General features: G+C 48.0%; 1 protein-coding gene across 12 annotated transcripts in view; it reads left to right on the top strand.

Moving 5' to 3' along the window:
* LOC148639153 (unconventional myosin-IXb-like) overlaps positions 1–22,033 on the top strand; it is an 81,114-nt gene that overhangs the window by 42,910 nt on the left and 16,171 nt on the right. For 7 of the 12 annotated variants that reach the window (XM_088622130.1, XM_088622131.1, XM_088622133.1 and 4 more), the window contains exons 4-27: positions 240–302; positions 1,792–1,891; positions 2,194–2,294; positions 3,047–3,176; positions 3,678–3,767; positions 4,323–4,439; positions 4,587–4,721; positions 5,239–5,360; positions 5,831–5,972; positions 6,148–6,343; positions 7,374–7,449; positions 8,101–8,193; positions 9,979–10,092; positions 11,478–11,517; positions 11,972–12,094; positions 12,540–12,620; positions 13,135–13,245; positions 13,543–13,665; positions 14,019–14,168; positions 14,519–14,676; positions 15,348–16,127; positions 16,579–16,669; positions 17,772–17,930; positions 20,128–20,252. In XM_088622130.1, coding sequence (XP_088478256.1) covers positions 240–302; positions 1,792–1,891; positions 2,194–2,294; positions 3,047–3,176; positions 3,678–3,767; positions 4,323–4,439; positions 4,587–4,721; positions 5,239–5,360; positions 5,831–5,972; positions 6,148–6,343; positions 7,374–7,449; positions 8,101–8,193; positions 9,979–10,092; positions 11,478–11,517; positions 11,972–12,094; positions 12,540–12,620; positions 13,135–13,245; positions 13,543–13,665; positions 14,019–14,168; positions 14,519–14,676; positions 15,348–16,127; positions 16,579–16,669; positions 17,772–17,930; positions 20,128–20,252 — 3,420 coding nt within the window. The remainder of the gene's footprint in view (positions 1–239; positions 303–1,791; positions 1,892–2,193; positions 2,295–3,046; positions 3,177–3,677; positions 3,768–4,322; positions 4,440–4,586; positions 4,722–5,238; positions 5,361–5,830; positions 5,973–6,147; positions 6,344–7,373; positions 7,450–8,100; positions 8,194–9,978; positions 10,093–11,477; positions 11,518–11,971; positions 12,095–12,539; positions 12,621–13,134; positions 13,246–13,542; positions 13,666–14,018; positions 14,169–14,518; positions 14,677–15,347; positions 16,128–16,578; positions 16,670–17,771; positions 17,931–20,127; positions 20,253–22,033) is intronic. The other 5 variants (XM_088622134.1, XM_088622141.1, XM_088622135.1 and 2 more) reach the window with 4 other exon arrangements.

Below are 22,033 nucleotides of genomic sequence, written 5' to 3'. Positions count from 1 at the left end.
TTGGCCGATTCAGATGCTACAATAATAGCCGTGCACAGGTGGCATTACTAACGTGTATGCTCTTTTAAATTGGCCATCTTGTAAGGTTTATGTATATGTGAAATGTAACGTGAGCTCAAATATTTTTTGTGTGCTTTGGACTTCCCCTGCTGCTGGATGTGCTGCTCTTCAGAGTCCAGGTTGTAGAGGGGCAATGCTCACAGCCATCTTTTGATTGTTTGTCCCTCTTGCTGTTTCAGGGCTGTTGTTGAAAAGTACCTGTTGGAGAAATCTCGGCTGGTTTCTCGGGAAAAAAATGAAAGGTAAGAAGTCTTAACCTCTTCTTAAACCTTTTCAAACCTGTGCGTCATAAGTGGAGGAATTTCAGGTGCCTGTGAATGATGGAGGGCGCTGTGTTTTATCACAGTTTTGTGGCATGTTGTAAGCTGTCTAGTCCAGGAACTAATACACAGTTTGTATCTTCCTGTTTGAGATGAACTTAACTTTTTAACTTTAAAGTGAATGCGTCCCACTAATCAAATTGATTTCAGTGGGGAATGTGTAGGGTGTTTCATACCAGCTTAATCTGAAACTTCAGCATTTTTTCCATGCAAAAGCAAAACGTGTAAATTTAGAAGAAATGCACTGTACTACGCAAGACGAAGGAGGAAATGAGGACTGTCTTCCCTGTCTGAATTAATAAAAATAGTCTGGCATCTTGCTTTTCACTAACTTTTCTGTCAAGTATTTCTTTAGTTGATTTTTGAACGCATTAACGTCTCGGGGGAGAAGTTATATAGAAGATAAAGGGCGAACTGCAACAGTATTTTTTTTTATTTCAGGGTTAGGAGCTATTAGCATTGATGAGTACATTTCAAACCACAATGAAAGTAAAATCTCCTATTTATGATACAAAATAGACAATTTCTAGCTATGTGCAGCACCATACTTTGATTCAGAACGAGGCAATGAAACTTCATGTTGTGAAGCAGCCAAATTATGTTGTAAACCATCAGGTTTGTGAATACATCTCTTTTAAACTAGTAGAAATATTGCTCTCAAATTTGAGATGGTTTTACCAACAATCGCCACTTGTTTATTCTGTGTACAGATCACGTTGGAACATTTCCGTGTTGAAATGTCTGCTGCACAACCTGTACTTAATTTGCACAAACTCTCACTCTTGCCCGTTGTGAGACCAGGGGTTTGCCACAATATGGCAACTACGTGGTACTTTCGTAAATTTCACGATTTTGTGCTTAATTAGAAATTGGTAAAATTTTGCAATACCTTTTATTAGACTGATTTTGACGTGGTAGAGAGCCAAGAATTTAAAATAAGCCTCAGAAGGTTGCGCAGATCGCGCTACCTTACCCGTGCAGTTTATTGGGAAGAAGGGGGAAGTCAGCCAGCATGCATTGACAAGACCATTAGTTTCCACCTTCATAACTTGTTACAGTAGCTCCTTACTTTCAACTCTTTATGTATTCATGTAACATGTAATGTCTATGTTAATTGCTTCAAAGATCTACTAAATTTATTTTCCTTTTAACTTCCATTCAGTAACATTTGGCCCCTGCCGGTGTTGTCCTAGTGCATGCAGAACTGTGAGACTGAAAGGGGAAGAAAAACAACGGTGCCATGTGACCAGCATGTCTGCCACAATCTGTGGCTGAGTAAACATTGGGCTGGACTCACAGCAGTGCAATATGATTCCCTGTTTCAGTTGTGCTGGGATCTTCTCTTTTCTTTGCAATGAAAACATGGGGCTTGTAACAGAATCCCATGTCCTCAATATTGTGTCATCCGCAGGAACTATCACGTCTTTTACTACCTGCTGTTAGGAGCATCTGAGGAGGAGCGAGAGGAGTTCAAGCTTCTACAGCCCGAAGATTACCTCTACCTCAAGCAGGTACAGAACACGCCTCCCAGGAGCACACCTGACCTCTGGGTGTCCTCCGATTTACAATTCCCATAGACTTAATAAACACACATAGTGCTCGAAATTCTTTTTAATGATCACAGCAGTGTTCATGTCAGAAAAATTCTAATTAAGTTCTTACATTTTTTATCATTTTTTTCATGAATTACTGTAACCTTTTTTCCTCCTATAAATGCGAGTACTTCGGTGAGCTTGGCACGTGCTTTTTTGTAAGACACTTGAGATTGTTCTGAGTAACTTTCTCTTCCCCTTCTGTGAATTACTCTCCGCAGCAAAACTTTAAGATAGAAGATGAAGAAGACCTGCAGCATGACTTTGAGAGGCTGCAGCAGGCTATGGAGATGGTGGGCTTTCTGCCTTCCACCAAGAAACAGTAAGTGGGCAGTCTAGGGGGGTTATGGTGCCCCTCGCACCATAGCACTGCACGTTATCACTGCGGCCATGCTCTGGGTGCAGGCTTGCTGTACTGATGCAACAGAAACCCTACTACTTTAGTTCCACAGCAAATGCATGTCTAAACTACCACTTTAGGTCTGTTTTAATGCTCCTCCAATATGTATTTCTTTAAAGATCAGCATTATACCACCTGTACTCTCTGATTGTGACAGAATGCCCTGACAGACCACTGTGATGTTTCACACCTGGAGAATCTCCCCACTTTTTTTTTTACCTTTACATGTTGCCTTGTTTTAGTTTCAATGTATCCATGTTTTACTTGCCATTTAGGTGCATGCATATTTCTTCTTTTGTTCCCATGAAAGTGTCTTAACTTGCATTGTTTTTCCGTATCGGAATTTAGTAAGTGCAGTGCCACCAGGAGGTGAAAAAATAAAATTCTTGATTGAGAATTCGTCTGTGCGTGGGGTGCGTGTTCATGTTGGTAGCTGCTCTCCGTTAAACGTTGTTTCATACTAGTCTGAACTTGCCAGGCCTTAAAATAAACTGAGCTGGAAGAAGTGACAGGAATTTCAGCAAACCGATTGCTTAAGGCCTTGAAACTAATATGGAAGGTTGTATATTAAATACTTCATTTGCATTGTGGTTTCATTATCAACAAGTCATGCTGAAAAATGTGGAACTTGTACTCTGAGTTAATTTCTTTTTTGTTTGTTTGATGGCCTTTAGAATTTTCTCGGTGCTGTCTGCTATCCTCTACTTGGGCAACGTGACCTACAGGAGGAAGTCCACAGGCAGAGATGAGGGGCTAGATGTTGGGCCACCTGAAGTCCTCAGCACACTGTCTGAATTGCTCAAGGTATCATGGGAACTTCTGGGCCGAGTTTCTAGGAGGGGGTCGTGCCACGCTCTCCACCGCTGCTAGGTGTGCACCCATCTAGATACCACTGTTCTAAAAACTGAGGTTCTCTGGAGGACAAAAAAACGTGATCCAAGTAAATTGAGCTGCTGCCCCAGCATCCTCGGTCCTGCAATATTATGTGATGGCAGACGCCATTCAGAGTGATTTTAGACATAGATTGACAACAGGGAAATGGGAAGCAGAAACTCCTATGACATTAAACCCAAATCTCCTGTTGACCGTTTGGTCATGGCACTTCTAGCCAAAAAGCAAGCAAGAGGAGAGTGTTTGGCGAACCAGTCGGAGTCCAGGGTCCTCACCAGCGGCAGGACTTCTCCAAAACGTCAGGGTAACGACAGCAGCTCCACAACTGTTGTTCCCAGAGAAAGGAGTGCAGGGGGGTGATGGGAACGTTGGCATGGTAAGCATGTGCACTCTCATGAGTTTTTGGTCTTGCAGGTTAAAGAAGAGTTGCTGGTGGAGGCCTTGACCAAACGGAAGACGGTGACAGCCAACGACAAACTCATCCTGCCCTATAGCCACTCCGAGGTCAGGATCTGAGATCTTTTTTCCTTTTTAGTTTGGAATTGGTTGGGTCCCTGAGAGAACTGGGTTGCCGATCCTGGCCGAACAGTACCAAAATGGCTTAGGGATAGAAGAAGGGGGGGTAGTCTTTGGTAGTTTTGCTTCTTTTTTTTTTGTCAAACAGCAAGTCTTGACTTAAGTCTTCTCGCTGACTCATGGGTTGCAGCAGAATGCTGAGTCAGTTGACAGGACACTGTCCTTCAGCAAAGTAGAGCGCGTTTGCCATTTTCTTTACTCCTGAACTTGAACTTCACTGCAGGTTGGGTCTCTAACCTTACCTTATAATCTTATGCTTCCCATGGCTACACATCAGCGCTTCTCTTTGATAGAATTCCACTGCACATTAAAACCAAAAGTTACTCGTAGTTCTTATGTGTGAATGTGTAAGCTTGTATGCTCTCAGTGTTGAGTTGGTATAGTATTTGTATTTTAACCGTGTTACCTGTAAACTTGCACCTTGATTTATCTGTGCTCCACTGGTACCCTGTGAAAGCTGTTTTTCTTGCACTGCTGTCCCAGGCTATCACAGCCCGAGACTCCATGGCAAAGTCGCTGTACAGTGCCCTGTTTGACTGGATCGTCCTGCGGATCAATCACGCTCTGCTGAACAAGAAAGACATGGAGGAATCGGTTACTGTAAGAGCCCGTGTTTATCCTCACTCTTTGGTGTAGTGTCCCTGTCTCAATCTGTGGAGCTCAAAGGCTTCCACCCGACTTCTTTGAATAAAGTACTTAAGAGGTTATGCACACCATGTTAATAACCTTTTAATTCTTTTATCCTAGTGTTTGTCCATAGGTGTCTTGGATATCTTTGGCTTTGAAGATTTTGAAAACAACAGCTTTGAGCAGTTTTGCATTAACTATGCCAACGAGCAGCTTCAGTATTACTTCAACCAGCACATCTTCAAACTGGAGCAGGTGAGGACCATCTGCTACCCAGCCCTCGATCAGCAGTCTGCTTCCATTGAGCCCAGGATCCTGGTGTGGATGATGGCAAAAGACCGCTAGTGTGACTGTATCACCTGCTGCACAGGAAGTGAATGAAGGCTGTGACAAGAGGCTCATTGACCAAATGTATCCAATATGGTCTCCAACCATTGTCTAGCTGTTTCTTTTATCCTAGCGTTTGTCTATAAGATGAACTCTGATCGTCTCTGGTCCACTCGGAAGCTTTAACTTAGTGCTGTCCTCTTCCATTGCTTGAAAGCAAACACGAATGCATTCAGTCCGTCTCAGGAAGATGTCCATCAACCTTATGCTCTAAGCAGATCTTGTTCACTTCCTTTTTATGTGTATGAGATGATACAGGCTTATTGGCATCAGATCGTAGCCTAGAAATGTTTTTAAGATTCCCCCTATGGCAATGTAAAAAAAAAAATAGCCATTGTCAGAAAATAGTCTATTGCAACTGAGGGTCAGATGGTTCTGCTTGCAGGAGGAGTACAAGGCTGAGGGCATCAGCTGGCACAACATTGAGTACACAGACAATGTGGGCTGCATCCATCTGATCAGCAAGAAGCCCACAGGATTGTTCTACCTGCTGGACGAGGAGAGCAAGTAAGAGCAATATATCCAGCATCTCAGATGATGTACACCTTAATTTTTTTTTCCCCAGTTTGTTAGTTCCGATTTTAATTAGGTGCTTTCCATCTACGCCATCCTTCTTCCTTTGTTTACTTCAGGCTCGCTAAGGGAAGACATTAATTGGCCTTAATTAAAAACCAAGAACTGAGTTAGGAGATCCAGAACAGGCAGGCTGGTGGCAACCCGTGGCTTAAAACAAGTGCAGCGTCAGATCACACGAGCCGATTGTATTGTGTATAAAATTATTAATCTGGAGAATTATGCCGAGTTTTATTTTAGCGTGCGTCTCCTGTGGGAGCTTCCAAACCTGCAATGAGCAGGTAAATGGTGTTTTCTGTTTGACCACAAGCTGCTCCTACAGAGGTCGGGCACTGGTGATTTTTTTTTTAAGGATTCTCATTTCGTGAACTGATGTCGCTCTCTTTTCTTCACTTCGCCGGCAGCTTTCCACGTGCCACTGACAAAACCCTCCTGGCGAAATTCAAGCAGCAGCACCAGAGCAACGGTTTCTTTGTGCCGACCCCCGTGATGGAGCCCGCCTTCGTCATCCGGCACTTCGCCGGGACGGTCAAGTACCAGATCAAGGTAGGGCTCGGCTAGCTACGTTTGACCTAGAAGGACATTCGGGGGCCCCTGGCCACTCTGATTGTGCAGCTGTAGGTTTGTACACTCGGAGAGAAGGACCCTGGTGTCCTCAATGAGCATGGAGCCACGGGGAAGTGTCCCCTTTCAGCCTTCAAATCTCGAGTTTGTTCCACAGGACTTCCGGGAGAAGAACACGGACTACATGCGGCCGGATATCGTGGCGCTGCTGAGGAGCAGTGACCGGGCGTACGTGCGCGAGCTCATTGGGATGTGCCCGGTGGCCATGTTCCGCTGGGGCATCTTGAGGGCCACCATCCGCAGCATTGCTGCCTTCTGCGAGGCGGGCCGGCGCTGGGCAGCCAAGACAGCAGGTAGGCCCGGGCTGCCTTCCTGGAGCTGGGCTAGACTGCAGTCCAGGAGCTGGCTGGACATCGTGCTTTCGTTTGCCTCAATCACTGGCCGTTTTAGGCATCTAACCATTCCTTTGTAGCTGTAAAAATATATCCTTACACTTTTATATAGCGCTTTTCTGGACCCTGAACTACAGCAGGACCAGCCCAGTCTCACAGCTGTTGTTGCAAGTAATAACAATTCATAATCATTGCTTACATTTTTCTGGACACTCCGCTCAAAGCGCTTTACAGATAATGGGGACTCCCCTCCACCACCAGTGTGAAGCCCCACCTGGATGATGCGACAGCAGCCATAGTACACCAGTACCCTCCTAACCACACCAGCTCTCAGTGGGGAGGAGAGCAGAGTGATGAAGCCAGTTCAGAGATGGGGATTATTAGGAGGCCATGAGTGGTAAAGGCCAGGGGGAAATTTGGGTTATACCCCTACTCTTTTTGAGAAACGACCTGGGATTTTTAACAACCACTGAGAGTCAGGACGTGGGTTTTATGTCTCATCTGAAGCATGGTGCCTTTTTTACAGTATAGTGTCCCCGTCACTATACTGGGGCATTAGGACCCACACAGACCGCAGGGTGAGCTCCCCCTGCTGGCCCCACTAACACCTCTTCCAGCAGCCGAGGAGCTTCGGTGGGCTGCCAGTGGTGAGAGATGCATATGCTGGCTATGTCACCAAATAGCCAGGTACCATAGAAAACAAACACAAGACACTAGTAGCTGCATCATACTGGCTTACCTCTAGAATTCAGGCCCATGTTTCGTGTTGCACAGCCCTGTAACTTTGTGATTGCAATCTAAGCAATCTCTGCTTTTGTGGGACCTCTGCAACCGTGAGGAGGATTCATGATCTATAATGAAAACAGAAGCCAGTGCGCAAAGAGGTCCTTCAGTCGCCTGCTGCGTTTCTCCAGCACAGTGTGCTGTCCGCCTTGTTGGCTGTTGCTCTGCGGCTGTTGAACCCCCCTGCCCGCGGCTCTGTGTCCTGCAGGTGTGGTGCGCCGCGGTTCCCGGACGCCGCTCGGGGAGCTGCAGCGGTCGAACACGGCGGTGGAGAAGATGTACCGGTAAGCTTGAGGGATCTGGGGCTGGGAGGGGTGGGCAGCAGGGTGGGGCTGGTGCGTTAGGTGAAGAGAGAGGCTGCAGGAGCTGCTGATGGCACTTGGAGGACACGTGGAAGTAAGGTTTCCTCCCCTGTCTTCCTCCTCCTCTGCTGCTGAACCGCTGTGCCCCTCTGCAAGCTGTCGTCAAGCCAGTCGCTATCAGCAAGCAGGCCCTGCTTTATGCTTGTATGCCTCTAGGACCATAAAATACAAGTCCCACTCTAAAGGTGATGTTGCAGCATGTGCACAACGTTGGGCTGTTTTCATCCCTTATTCGTTTCTTGTTTCTAATTATAATTCCCTTTTTAGGATCTACAAGACGTGGAATTTAGGTCCAGAGGCTGCCCTGTTTTTGTTCAAGCTTTCTTAATAATGCCCTGTTTTGTTGGTGAATTTGGGTAACTAGTAACGTAAATTTGTCTAGCCTGTGGTCGGCATCAGAAAGTTTAACGTTACCAGCCAAGCAGTTCTGTGAAACCAGCTAGAACCGAACCGAGCTCCCGTTACCTTTCCAAATCGGCTTTCGAGAGCGTTGGCTGATGTGCAGCGCGGTGTGCCCATGTGCCAACCCTCCTGGGCTCTGATGCGGATTGTGACCTTTTTTCCCCTCCACAGCCGTGGCTCTTTGCTTGATTTCTCCTTTGATCATTCTGAGGAGCTCCCTCTAGAGGCTTTTGAAGACATCTTTGCTAGCTATGAGAACAAGAAGTAAGTGGATTGGTGGAGGAACAGGAAGGGACAGAGCTTGGGGCAGGGAGGCCACCTCCGTATCTTCTGGGCATGCTCAATTCATCCACCAGGGTCCCACTTCAGTGAATGGCTGCTGCCTGTCTCTGTGCAGAGCTCGGCTTTGCGGCAGTATGTTTCTTCTTTCTTAGGGGGGCAGGTATTTCATCCCAATGAAGCTCTTGCTCTTTAGATATTGCTCAAACTAAACCTCTCCACAGGAGTTACGGTTCGAGGTGCGAATAACAAGGTTTGCACGGTCACTTGCAAAAAGAGACTGCAGCAGTGCTGCCCAACTGTTGCTTTGCATTAGATTCATCTTCAAAGCTGAATGGAGTTTCTATGCGCTTTAGGGGTTTTATTCCCCGTCAGAAAACACAAATGCTAATGGCGGTGTGTGGTAAACGATCTCTCTCAAGTTAGAAATGAGACCTGGACTTATACTTGCAGAGCATTTGTACGGTGCTTTCTGGAGAAGTTCGAGGTTCGACATTGCCATTGTTTATTTTGGACCAGGCATGCATTTAAACCTCCAGTCAATCAGCAGAGCAATTAGCCGGAAAGAACTACAGAAGCACATGAGTGTTGCGTAAAGACTCGACTGTTTCAGTCAACAGGGACCGTGACACCGTGTCTGCTTCGCCTCCACGCTGGGTCTCGGCACGTATAGCAGTAATCGTTTATTTCTCCCAGTTTTATTTTTCTTGCTGCACGGGGCAGGAAAATGGCACAGGCTGCTCAGCTCTGATAATCTGGTGATTACCACAGGAAGCTGGAAACACAGCTTGAGCTCGTAAGAAGGGTAATAAAAATTCGAATGGGAACCTGAGGATGCCATGGAAAACGAAGCAGGGGTGAGGTGGGGTTGTTCCTGTAGGAATGGGAGGATAGTTTTGAAAGGGCAGTGTTTTTTTTTTATTTCATTTCCAATTAATGTTTTCAGCAAGTCATTTTAAAAAAATTGTTGCTGCAGAAATGACAGGAAAGATTTGTAGGTGTATTAAACCCCTAGTTTCCGATCTCTCGTGTATGTCTTGAGCATTCCTAAAAGGTATCCGAGTTTCCTTTCATTGTACTTTATTGCCCATGTGTACCCTGTCCTCCACCCCTGTCCCCCCTGTCTGGCCTCCCCCATTTCTGTTAAACCCCTCTGTGGTACGTACAGGAGTGCATGCACAGAGGTGGAGTGGTGTGGAATCCCATCATGTTAACACTGAAATCACAGTGTAATCTAGCATGGGACGTGGGTTAACTGCCAAAAAATTAATACAGCAGCATGCCAGTTTGGACGGGTGTGGGCACAGGGCGGGTCAATCAGGAGCATGCAGTGAAGTGATTAACATGTGTCCTGGAACTCTCTCACAGGCAAGCTGGTCTGCAGCTACAGACTGCTGATGTTGCACACAGAATAGATGGATGTACCAGCTGCTTTCATGCATGCATGCACTGAGGGGACTGAAGCCCAGTGCTTGGGTTTCAAGGAAACAAGTTTTTTTTTTAACATAATCCACACCAGGTGTGTTTTTTCTGAAAGTGAGCTTCCGTCACAAGAGCGTGCCAACAAACGGTTTTCCATCTGCTCGTGGCTTCCACCAGCGCTGAGCCTGTTCTGCGTGTGATACCTGTGAGAGGTTTCAGTTGGAGGGGTGTTGTCCTCTCGTGGTGTCTAACCCCACTCTGTGTTGTATTGTCCCCCCCCCCCCTTCTGCTCTCTACTCACTTCCTCCCACCCCGAAAACCGTCCCCTTCTGATTGTGGTTAAATCAGGGAAATGCATGCCCAAATCATCAACTCCATAAAGGGCTTGCAGTGGGACGGCGAAGACCCTCGCACGCTGCTCCAGTCCTGGGGTCGTCTGCGGTACCCTCGTCACGTCCTTCAGTGAGTCTAAACCCTCACCCCCACCACCCAGGACAGCCCAGCCCAGGCCCACCCATTGATGGCCAAGCTCCACATTGCACGAGCTGCCAGTGCTCGTCTGTAGCTAATGGAAGTATTCTTTGCCCGTTATCAAAAGAGCAGTGCTGACATGTTTTCTTCCTGCTTGATCGAACTAATTCAGAGGCGGTGGGGGGTTTCCAAGACAAGACAGCAGTAGGAATACTAGTTGAAAGTCCTATGACCCTGATGGTAACCTACAAATTGTTTTCTGTGAAAGACTTGGGTCATTATTTTTCAAATACAGAAATTTGTCTAAATTCGTCGTGATGAATGGAGACCGGCATCTCCTGGAAAATTCGGGCTCCTACCTTAAAGTTATGTCACTGAGCAGTGTGAACGTTTTCCTTCTTTTTCATCTGTGGTTTTTATTATCCAGATAAACTTTTCCATCAAGCCTCTAGAACAAGGCACGAGAAAAGTGACTAAACCCTTCCCCCTCCCCAACCCTAAAAAGAGTCGATCAGAAAGTATGTCAGCAGTGTTCTTGCTTGGTGCCAAAGACGCTGTAGCGTGTTGATTCAGCCCTTCGAACAGAGATCAAACTCGTGCAATTTGAGCTTTCACTGCCTGCAATCAGATGGCTGTAGTGAGTTATCGTGTCCGCGTGCACGTGTGTCAGAGCTGGCCTGCTGTGTGCTCGTGGTGAAAATGCTTAAATATCGCAGCTGCTGCATGGGTTCATGAAAGAAGCATGAGTGCTACTGTTTCTGGAACACTGCTATTAAGGATGTACAGCATCACCTACTGAGTTTATTTTTGTGTTCCAAGACTGTACAAAGTCAAAGCCCTGTTCCCCAAACAGAACAGCCTTGTACCTTATTGCCTGCATTGCTTCGAGGGGTAGAAATACCTTATTTGAGTGTGGCTCCTAAAATATCCGTACCATGAGCAGACTGACCAGATAATTTCCCTGCAACGCACAGTTGTTTTGGAGTCAGTGACATTAAAAAGAGAGATTTCTATCCACCCCTCTCCCCACTACTGTAACAATGGCAAGAATACTTCCTCTCCCTGCCGCCGAATCTGGTCTGTGCAAAATCAGGACATTATGGAACTCGTTGCCGATGTTTGGAAAATGAGATCTGGAGGCAGGGATGGTTTTCACACCTGGGTCGCTGGGCTGGCTGTCTGGATCGATCTCCCCAACACTCACGTCACCCTCCCCCAGACTGGCCTCGGCTCCCCCACCTCCCCCATCTCGTCTCTGTGCCGGGTGTAACCCCTCACCGCTCACTGCGTTACTGACATCACAAGCCGTGTGGCTTTCATCCCAGACACTCCTTGCTTTCCCGACTGTCGCTGCATAACCTCTAACTTTCTTGCAGGAAAAGTAAGAGCACCAGACAGAAGCAGATCATTCCCAAGGTAATCTTGCCTTCCTTATCAGATGTGGGTTTTTTTCTCCTCTCCCCCCTGGAGTGAAAGCCATATGCACACGTGTTCTTTGTGGTAAGACGAACTGCTTGCCATATGGCCTCATGCACGGTTTCCCTGGGGAGGGTAAATGTGAACACAGCTTGGACATGTCTGAAGCAATAGATGAAACACTAAGCACCCTTCAAAGCAATGCTTAATACATTTTGATGTTCTTAAAAAAGATTATATTATACCCAATTAAACTTAAGTAAAATGGTTACTCAGGGTTGGCCTTACTGATTCCTTTAAGAAATGTAATGTTTTGTCATCGGTTGAGTCACATTGAACATAATGTATTTTGAGATGTGCTGAAGTTTAGCATATCACAGACGTATTCATAGCTTTTCTTTTAAAGGGATAAAAGCACAGTGACATGTTATGTGCCTCCTGTCCTCTCTCGCAGAGCCTGATTGACTCCAGGTCCCTCAAGTTCATAGTGAGCTTGACGCTGCATGACCGTACCACCAAGTCTCTGCTGCACCTGCACAAGAAGAAGAAGCCCCCCAGCATCAGTGCGCAGTTCCAGGTAAGCCTTCCTCTGTCTGCCCACCTCTCTGGAACAGCTCCGCTTTCTTCACTTTCCATCTTTTCTGAAGATTAAAGACCCCATAGATAACACGGATTGAGGGGTCTGGGGAACCCTGGCTGGTCCCTGGGAGCTTTCTAGGGAGTCCCCAGAAGTAAGGAAGTTCTCATCCCCCATGTAGCAGCACATAAAATCACCCATTTACAGTGGGTCTGGTCCAGAAGGACTTACAGTCAATCGGATTACATTGTTTGACATTAATGGTGCATTTAAAGTCATTTTATTTATCTGGATTGGAAAGTTGCTTGCAAAGAAGACCTTGAGCCAGAAAAGTGTGAAACTCCTTAGCTTCAGTGCTTCTAAAATAAAGTTCCAGGCCCTTACACACTTGACAATCGGTGCTTAGCAAGCCGTTTCTTTAAAGTGTCTTCTGTGTGCTCCTCAGACATCCCTGAGCAAGCTGATGGAGACGCTGGGCAGAGCAGAGCCATTCTTCATCCGCTGCATTCGTTCCAACGCTGAAAAGGTACGGCCTTGCATATTCCATTGATATGGAAACCCAAATCCTTTTATTTCACATCCACATTTGGCATATGGATAAAGACTGAGGAAAGTATGACCATGTGAAATGTCAGACGACACATGCGTGTACATTTAGTGTCCTACTCCTTATTGCCCACTGAGCCTCGTTAGTGGGTGTTTCTGAGCTGTTGAAGGAAGCAGAATGGAGTTTTGCCCATGTGGTCCTGCTACTGTCTCCAGACTGTCAAAACGAGTCCTTGGTGAGGACACCTCCCGGCTGTCAACTGCAGTAATGAGACCAGTCACTCTTGAGTGGAGGCCATTCTGCCCGTGTCTCTTGACTGGTCTCTGTGTGATTCGAGAACCGCGGAAGTGCTTGAGCAACGCCTGGGACTCCACGTCCATAATGCACCCAGGCCTCGTGCCCTGCGCGCACGCCGCGATGCACGTGGGCCGGGCGACACGGCTGTTTACCGGGGCCGGCGTGACGGCGTGTGCTCGCTCTGCTGTGCCTGCAGATGGAGATGCAGTTTGACGAGGCCCTGGTCCTGCAGCAGTTGCGGTACACAGGCATGCTGGAGACGGTCCGCATCAGGCGGTCGGGATACAGTGCCAAGTACACCTTCCAGGTAGGCAGAGGTGCGCCGCGAGAATCAAATGACATCCGGCAACTGATCTTTGCCCTTGATTAAAAGGGTGGTGTTGATGCCAAAGAAGGTATTTATGGAACATTGGCTGTAATTGCTATCGTTGAGGAGAACAAGGTATAATTACACTCGTGAAATAAATTCTGTAACAAATAAAACACACCTCTTGTTATTTTCTACGAACTTTCGAAGGGGAAGGTTACTCAAGGGATGGAAAATCCGTAAGGCAACTGTTTTATAGTACCACCATTGATCTTTTCTTTTGGTTTGGTTTTCAAGGAGTTTATCGAGCAGTTTCGGGTTCTGCTGCCGAAGAGCGCCAGCCCGGCTCAGGAGGACCTCGGCGCTCTGTTTAAGAAGATGGGGTGGGCCGACACCCACTACCAGATCGGCAAGACGAAGGTAGCGCCTGGAGGCCTCTCGGGTCTCGCAGAACGGGAAACGTTCTCCCCAAACGTTCCGATTATTAATCCAGTGACACCTGAAGAAGGCTCCACAGCCGAAAACGTTCGTTTTCTTTACCTTCCAGCACCTGTTCCTTTGCAGCCTACGCATGCTGATGCAGCTCCCTGCTCAAACACCTGAGGATATTAATGCTTGTTGGGCTGTGCTGTCGGTTGGCCTTTCACCCTTTTTTTTTTTTTGTTGAGACCCACTCAAAGAAACCCTTCTTTTCTGCTTCGCCGTCTTGGCCATCTTCTTCAGCTCCAGCATCTATCTGTTTGCCCAATCTCCCCTCCTCTTCTTTTGCCCAGGTGTTCATGCAGGAGGCGGAGAGGCAGGAGCTGCAGGACACCCTCCACAAGGAAGTGATGCGCAAGATCGTCTTCCTGCAGCGCTGGTTCCGCGCCCGGCTGGAGAGGATGCAGTTCCTGCGCATGAGGCAGGCAGCGGTCACCATCCAGGTACTCCCCCTGCTGGAGAGATGGGGGCGCTGCGGGCTGTGTGCACACACGCTGGGGAGGGAAAATGGTGTTTTTGTTCTTGAAGGGGACTTTCATCTTGGAACTTATTTTAGCAGGAGGGAAGGTAGCCTGTTTACGAAAGAGACAGCCTGTTCAAGTAAAGGGATTGGCAAATTCTCCTAGAATTCCCTCATCCCCCCCCCCCCCCCATACCATACTTTTGGCAGTGGTGGAGGCGACCTGAAAACTTCTTGAGTGCTGGAACGGTCCTCTTTCTGTACCGGATTATCTAGCCCTTTCGCTTTTTCGCTCGTTTTTTCTGTTTTCCTATGTTTTGTTTTTGCTTTCAGCGAGCCTGGCGGGCCTATCAGCTGCAAGTGAGGTGCAGGGCTGCCACCATCATCCAGGCCGTGTGGCGCGGGTCACGTCAGAGACAGGCCTACTGGAGGCAGCGGCAAGGCATCCGGAGGCTGCAGGCGGTGGTGAGGGGGTACTCGGCACGCCGCAGGTGCGTTTCATGTTCCCTTCCTTTACATCTGCTAATAATTCCTTACGCTTATGTAGCGCTTTCCTGGATGCTTCAGTTAAAGCGCCGTACAGGTAATGGGGGCTCCCCTCCACCGCCAATGTGTAGATCCCACCTGGCAGCCAGAGTGCATTGTCTGCTCCCCACACACCAGCTCCCAGTGGGGAGGGGAGCAGAGTGATGTTCAGAGGTTATTAGGAGGCCATGATTGGTAAAGGCCGGGGGAAATTTGGCCAGGACCCTGGGGTAACACCCCTACTCTTTTCGAGAAACGCCCTGGGATTTTTATTGACCACGGACTCAGGACCTCCAGTTTTATGTCTCATCTGAAGGATGGTGCCTTTTTACAGTACAGTGTTCCCATCACTGTACTGGGGTGCTAGGATGCCCACAGACTGCAGGTTGAGTGCCCCCTACTGGTCCCACTAACACCTCTTCCAGCAGCAGCCTCAGCTTTCCCAGGAGTCTCCCATCCAGGTACTGTAGAGTCATTTTTGAGAAATGCCCTGGGATATCTGGGATATACCCGTCTGTTTGCACCTGGGTTTGAAATCAAGTGTTGAAAGTTCCTTCACATGTATGACTAGAAGTGCATCATCCCAATCCCTGCTTGGACATGGCTGTGCCGAACTGTTTCTTTCTAATAAATCTAGGTGCCAGTCCCTTCGGGAGGAGAAGAGTAAGAGGGAGCAAGAGGCCAGGGCGAAGGCGGAGGAAGAGGCCAGGGCGAAGGCGGAGGAAGAGGCTGCAGAGGAAGCCAGGAGGCAAGCGAGGAAGGCCCAGCAAGAGGCAGAGGAGCAGCAGCGTCTGGAGGAGAGGGAGAGGCAGAGGCGGGGAGAGAAGCCGGACTCGGAGATGGAGGGCGGAGAGGAGCACATCCCCGGGGCAGGCTCGGCGGTGAAGGCGAAGCCACCGGAGCCGGACGCGAAACCCGAAGAGGAGAAGAGGCCGCCCCACAGGACGAGCAGCAGCCAGGAGAAGAGGGAGCTGAGGCGGCAGCGCGCCATGGAGCACAGCCAGCGAGAGCTGAAGCGGGCGGCCTCGGGGAGCTCCGCGGCCGACGAGCGGCAGGCCCCCGAACCCCCCAAGGCCAGGGGCCAGGAGGAGCCGGCGGGGGCGGAGGGGAAGGAGCGGGCGGACAGCAGGGAGCTGGACCAGTACACCTTTGTGGAGTGGAAGGTGAAGGAGCAGCCGGCGAGGAAGGAGGGCAGGGGCTCGCCTGGCCCGGCCAGGCCCAGCTCCCTGCCCCTCGACGGCCCCCAGCCCGAGCGGAACGGCCACAGGGAGCCCGGCAGCCCCACCAGCACCCTGCAGCGCTACAGCAAGCAGGCGGAGCTGCGCGACAAGGGCGAGAAGTGGAGGGAGAAGATAAGGGGCGAGGGGGGACACCAGGACACCTCCAGTCCCGAGGACAAGAGGAAGAATTCCTTGCAGTAAGGGACAAAGCTTTTTCCGTTTCACCACATTTTTTTGTGACCTGTTATTCTTATGCTCGCCTTTTTTGGATTTTCTGCCTTTCTTTCAGTTCCATTTTCCGTTTTAGTCCCATTTTAGTCTTATAATTTCAGTTTTAAAATGCAGGTTGTGTACTGGCATTTCCCAGGGTGTGTGCCTCTGGCGTGATTTATCCCAGCAATACTGGCTGAGTACAAATACACTACTTTACCTGCCACAACTTAAAGGTTTAAATACATAAAGGTTTTTTCCACTTGCTAGCTAGCAATTGTCATAGCTTGTTTTAATGTGTTATTTAGCACCTTTCATGAGGCATGTCAAGGCACTCTACAATAAAGCAAAGGCAATCTTGGTTGGATCCTGGGCGCGGTTTTTGTATCGGAGAGGCAGGGCAACCTGTGGTTCAAATTCTTGTTTTATTTACTGCAGAAGCAGAGGGATGTCCATCTCGCTGGATAATGTGTCCAAGTGCGGCTCTTCTGGATCGGACAGCCCTAGTGGAGCTTCTTCCAAAACAGAGGTACCTGCAGAACAGAGCAATGAGTTCAGAAAAGTCAAAGACACCTTTTATTACAAAACCTTCTCAGCGCTGCAGACGCCCTTATGCAGCGTCATGCATGCATGAAATCAGCCCTGGTATTAGATGTTTTTTAACCAGGGTTTTGATTTAATGCACAATTCTATTCGTTTTTATAGTACATCTGGCCCGCCCTCTGCAATGGTGTTGCACCTGAGTAAACTTCAGTCTTGGGCACGTCTCAGTTCACCCCATTTCTCAACTTGCAGCAGACTCTGCTGAACTGCAGGGTTGTCACGAAATATAGTTTAGTGCCCAAGGCAAGACATTTCCTGATGTTTACCGTTCCTCCCTATTTGCATTTGCAGCCCTGGTTGTATTCTGCACAGCACAAGCAATTCTGAGGAATGAGCTTCTGTGCTTGCTACATTTAAAATGCATTTATTATTTCCCCCCCATCGATTGTAAGATTTCTAGGAGTGTAAGGGAGGGCAGCAAATCATCTCATTTCAATCATTTTTGATCATATTTCTGAAGTCTGTTTGTAATTATGATTAAGTAATGGTGAGACAATCTGAGAGTGAATCAACGTTAGTTTTTGAGGTGTTGTGACGTTTCCTGTAAGAGCTTGGCACAGCAAACATTTAACTGGCTCTAGGCAAAGCTGTCTCTTTTTCCTAACAAAACTTGCTGGGTGCGCGACGATAATTTCATTGCTTCAGCAGAATGCCCAGCTGTAGAAATGGGTGCAAACATTAAGTTGCTTTTGATTAAAACATTGGACAAACTAATATTTTTTAACTTTATTTTTAGTTTAATTTTAAACTTTTTTTTAAATTGCTAACATGCATTGAGGTTCTTTTTTTACTGTTCAGGCTAGCTGGTCTCTGAACATCTGCTTGGATACCCAAAAAAAAGCAGAGAGAATTGGAGGAACTCGGGAAAAGGGTCTGCAGACGGATCTTTGTTGAGACCCTGTAGTTAGGAACAGTGCACAGGGCCAGTCATCCTGGCAGGATGATGCTGGTGTGCAGGAGTAGGCGGAGCTGGAATATGGGGGAGGAGCTCTGTGTGTCTTCATGTGTTGACTTCTCTGGCCCTGTAGGTCAGGGTGCGCTATCACAAGCGAAGGCTAGCCTTTGTGCGCAGTCAGCTGATGTTTAAAAGCGCGGAGGTGGAGGACATCGAATACTGGACCTTCCCCCTGCCCCCCATTAGTCCTGGTGTACCCCTCACACCCATGCGGCCCAAGCCACCGGTACAGGTACAGCCTACACCAAGGGAAAGTGGCAGACACTGCATGCCGGTTATGATCCAGTCTGTGGCCTGGGTTCAAGGTGCCACACTGCATACAGCTTGTGGAAAAACTGCCCCAGCCAGCATCGGGTGCCTCCTGCGTATCCACAGTCCTCAGTCAGCTCTGATTAGAGGGTGACGGTTCAATTCTCTGGGCATTTTCTGATCTGTTCTGTGTTCTGGTGGCTGACTGATATATATATATATATCTCTCTCTCTCACTGTAGCCTACTGTGTGGCGATTCTCCAAATATAACTCGTTAAGATCCTTGCAAGTTTAAAATCAGTTGCCTTGGGCGTATCCATCTAGTCCAGCCAATGTAAAAAAAAAAAAAGGGATCTGGGTACATTCCAAGCCTGCTGCGAAAGCCTCATTGCTTGGATAGCTTCCCCCATGGCCCTCCTCGGCTCTTGCAGGCTCGCGGTGCTGTTGGTGAGGGATGTGTGTATGACCTGCTGCACAGGGCCGTGTCATCTGTAGTGCTGTAGGAAATGAGGGACTCAAAAGGACACCTGCCCGAGTGCAGGATGAGTTTACAGGTTTAATTCTGGCTCACGTTAATGGTGACCAGGATCCCCCCCAACTGGTGAAGCACAATTAGCCGAGCACCATCGAGTTACAGGGTGGGATTAGTTGCCAATGGCTGTCCTGGTTTTCATCAGCGCAGTGATCCCTGAGCTCACCTTGGGTAACCTGAAGGCGGGAGGCCGGGGGGAGTCTACCTGCACCTCCTCGTTCTCCCCCGTGTGCGGTGGCAGTGTTGGTAGCTCTTAGCCGAGATGTGAAAAACACCCACAATCGTTTTTTCTAAATCCAGTGGGTCTATTCCGAAATGGAAGATGCTTTTAAAACAAATAATCTTCCCTTTGATCTGTCTTCCCGAGTACTTTGGCTGTTGTGTGTGGATATAGCCCAACCACTGTGATCCATTCCCCCACATACTGACACTAACTTTCCCAAGTCTGGCTCCCCTTTCACTTCAGTCTGAAGTTACCCCATTCTTTTGTGTTGATCTTAAAGAGACATGTCTCCTCTGCAACCTGAGGATTCAGTGGGAGCCGGTTCTAGTATTGGTTTACTTTTATGACTCATCGTAAAATAAACGGAAATAACCAAGTAACCAAACATTAACAATTCCTTTGGATGCATTGCAGTTCCCGTGTCCTTGCCCTCGATGGGAAAACAAAAATCGAACCCTAAACTGGTTGAATTGTTTACAGCTGTGGCGATCAGTAGGACAGGCTATGTTTTGGAGACCCCACCTTGGTTAGGCTGGTAGGAGCTCTGACTTGTTTTGTATTTGTGGGGTTGCATACAGTACCTATTTTTGCTGGATTGCGTCTCTGGAACGTTTCTGAAAAGCACCTAACGTTTAAGCTCATTTTTTAATTTGACGTTGCGTTTAAAAAAAAAAAAATGCATGTATAAAACCGAGTCTTCTGTCTGGCTCATCATGTTTGCTATTATATGACCACAATTGCCTTTAAAAGATACATCAAAGAAAAGCTCCCAAACTAAGCTTTTACAATTTAATCTGCCGGAAACAAATCGGTTTCAATTTCCTTTAAAGCCATGAGTAGTCAGTGTCCGTCTGACCATTTTGTTGTGAAATAAAGCAACAACACCGCTGTACACAACTGCAACTGCAAAAAGTCGCACAGTAAGGGCTGAGAGTTTCTCGTGGTGTTGGGTTCCTTTGAGCGGCAGACAAAATCGTGCTGCACGGCTTGGGGCAGATTTCCACTCGGGGAGCAGCCTGGCGTTGTCAGTCTGAATTAAAAAAATAAAGAGCGGAGCACTCCTGCAGCCATTGAGGGAGGTGGCTGTTTGATCCTGGGCAGTGCGAGTTCAGGCTTGTAACGGTGGTTGAGTGTGGGGCTGCTGCAGCTCGTGCTGGGCTCTGGCTGCGTGTGGACCTCCTGCTGGGGCCGAGTCCGCTCCTTCCCTGCTGGGAGTGGGGTCTGATCTTTCCTGCGAGGACCCCGGTGTTGGGGGATCGACTTTGTGCTACCGTCTGACTTGGGGAAACTCCCCGTCCTGAGGACCTCCCCCCTTCTTTTTCATCTTTTGATGGTTTGTTTTGTAATGCTTTTGACAAGGTGCATGCATCTCTCTTGAGGATGCAGACGTTGTCTGACACTGGCCTGATCTCCCCATGTTTCAGTCCGCAGTCGAGACCACCCCTGACGGTATCCAGGCGAGCACGCTGAAGAGAAGACGCGTCGACAGCCCTGGACTCCAGGAAGCAGCCCACGCCCTCCAGCCCCACCCGGTCACACCAGAGCCAAAGTATGGCCACTGCACCTACCCTCCCCTTCCCCTTCACTACCTCAATATCATCAGCTCTTCCGGGAAACGCCCAGGGGGTTAAAGGGTTTGGACTGGTCCTGGAGAGCCCCATTCCAGTAAATCTTGTAACTTGGAAATCCATCAATTTCTACTGGCCTGGATCCATTGAATAATTATCGGTTAAGAACATGGTGTTCTATTAAGTCATTTAGAGATCATTTGGAACAAAATCAGAATACCCTTCAGCCCTAAAGGACCAGTGTTCAGTGAACATGACTTGCTTAATTGATCAATAACCTAAACAAATGTTTAATAAGGTGATTTAGTGTGACTTATTGGAAGAAGTCAATGGGGGCCTTCTGGTACCAAGGTTGGAAATCCTTAATAATTATGAACAAAGATCATACAACAGGTAGTCTCTTTGTAGGATGCAATTCTCCGTTTCGGAGTTCCTGTCTGCACTAATTTACAGCGCAGTAGGGAAGCGAGACTTGTACGGCAGTGAGTATGGGAAAACAGCAGTAGAAGTCGTCTTCTTGCTCTACTGAAATCGCAGCGCAGGGTTTGGTCTCTGGAGCTGCTTGTCAGGGAAAGTCATTAGCTCTGTTCTTGGAGATCCCTCAAGTGCTTTCCTAAAAAATCAACCGTGGTTCTTAAGAGTGGGATGACCTCATCCCCCTGCACAGGGGGAGAAGAGGAGAGCTGGCTCGTGGGAAACGGCTCCTCTTGTTTTAATCAGACCTGTCACAGAGAGGTTCTCCTGCTTTCGGGATATCATACAGGCTGTTTATTTCCATATATAGAAACACAGGACTGTAGAGGTTTTTTTAAGAGATTCTTGAAATTCCACCCTGTAATTTTGCCTGGATCGAGGAACCTAAGTACACAGCTGGAAAGAGACAGCTCTTTGGCACTCAAGAGTTCACTAGTGAAAGATCTATAAATATTGCTTCGTAAAAGCAGCCTCTAGACTGAAGCTGTACCTGTATTCTCCCTCATGGAATACGCAGACATGGCGGCTCTGTTAAATACATCATATACAAACTGTCTGCTTGCATGCAGGAGCTTAAATACAAATGTTTTTTTTTAACTCTTTGTGAGGTGAGTAGCTGGAGCCAGCCATTCCATCCTGGGATGGGTCCACTTTCTTATTAGGTGTTAGTGTTTGAACATCTTCTCCTTGCTATGTAGGAGAAGTTCAGTTCCAGTATTAGTTCGTTCCTTACTATGTGATGTCATCTTTGGCAAGCAGGGCCAAGGAAGCAATGAAGTATAAATTAACAAAAGTATCGACATGGTGGAAGTCTTGCTATAGGCTAGAGCAGAAGAGCCAGGGTTGCTTGTCCTTGCTTTGCAGGCTTTCTTGTTGGCTGGTAATGTATGCAAGGCACAGTTCTAACTTGGCATCCACCCACACATCCATCCATTTTCTGACTGCTTCATCGAATTCGAGGTTGCACCCTATCCTGGCAACCAATGGGCACAGGGCGGGGTGCACCCTGGACTGGACGCCAGCTCATCTCAGGGCACACGCAGACAGGCACAAACACACTGGCACACAAACGCGTCGCGGCCAGTTTTCCCAGAAGCCCATTAACTTGCCAGGCTTTGGACTGTGGGAGAAAACCAGAGCACCTGGAGGAAACCCACGCCACGTTGGGGGGGGTGGGGAGAACATGCAAACTCAACATGGATAGCACCCCAGGTCCTCAAGCTCAACAGTCTTTGGGGGGGGTGCCCCTGAAGCAGTGGTCTAGACTATCATTGTGTTCCAATGCTGC

This window comes from Lepisosteus platostomus, chromosome 27 (assembly GCF_059453375.1).
Source record: "Lepisosteus platostomus isolate fLepPlt1 chromosome 27, fLepPlt1.hap1, whole genome shotgun sequence".
Lineage (NCBI taxonomy): Eukaryota > Metazoa > Chordata > Actinopteri > Semionotiformes > Lepisosteidae > Lepisosteus > Lepisosteus platostomus.
This window is presented reverse-complemented; position numbering and strand designations above follow the sequence as displayed.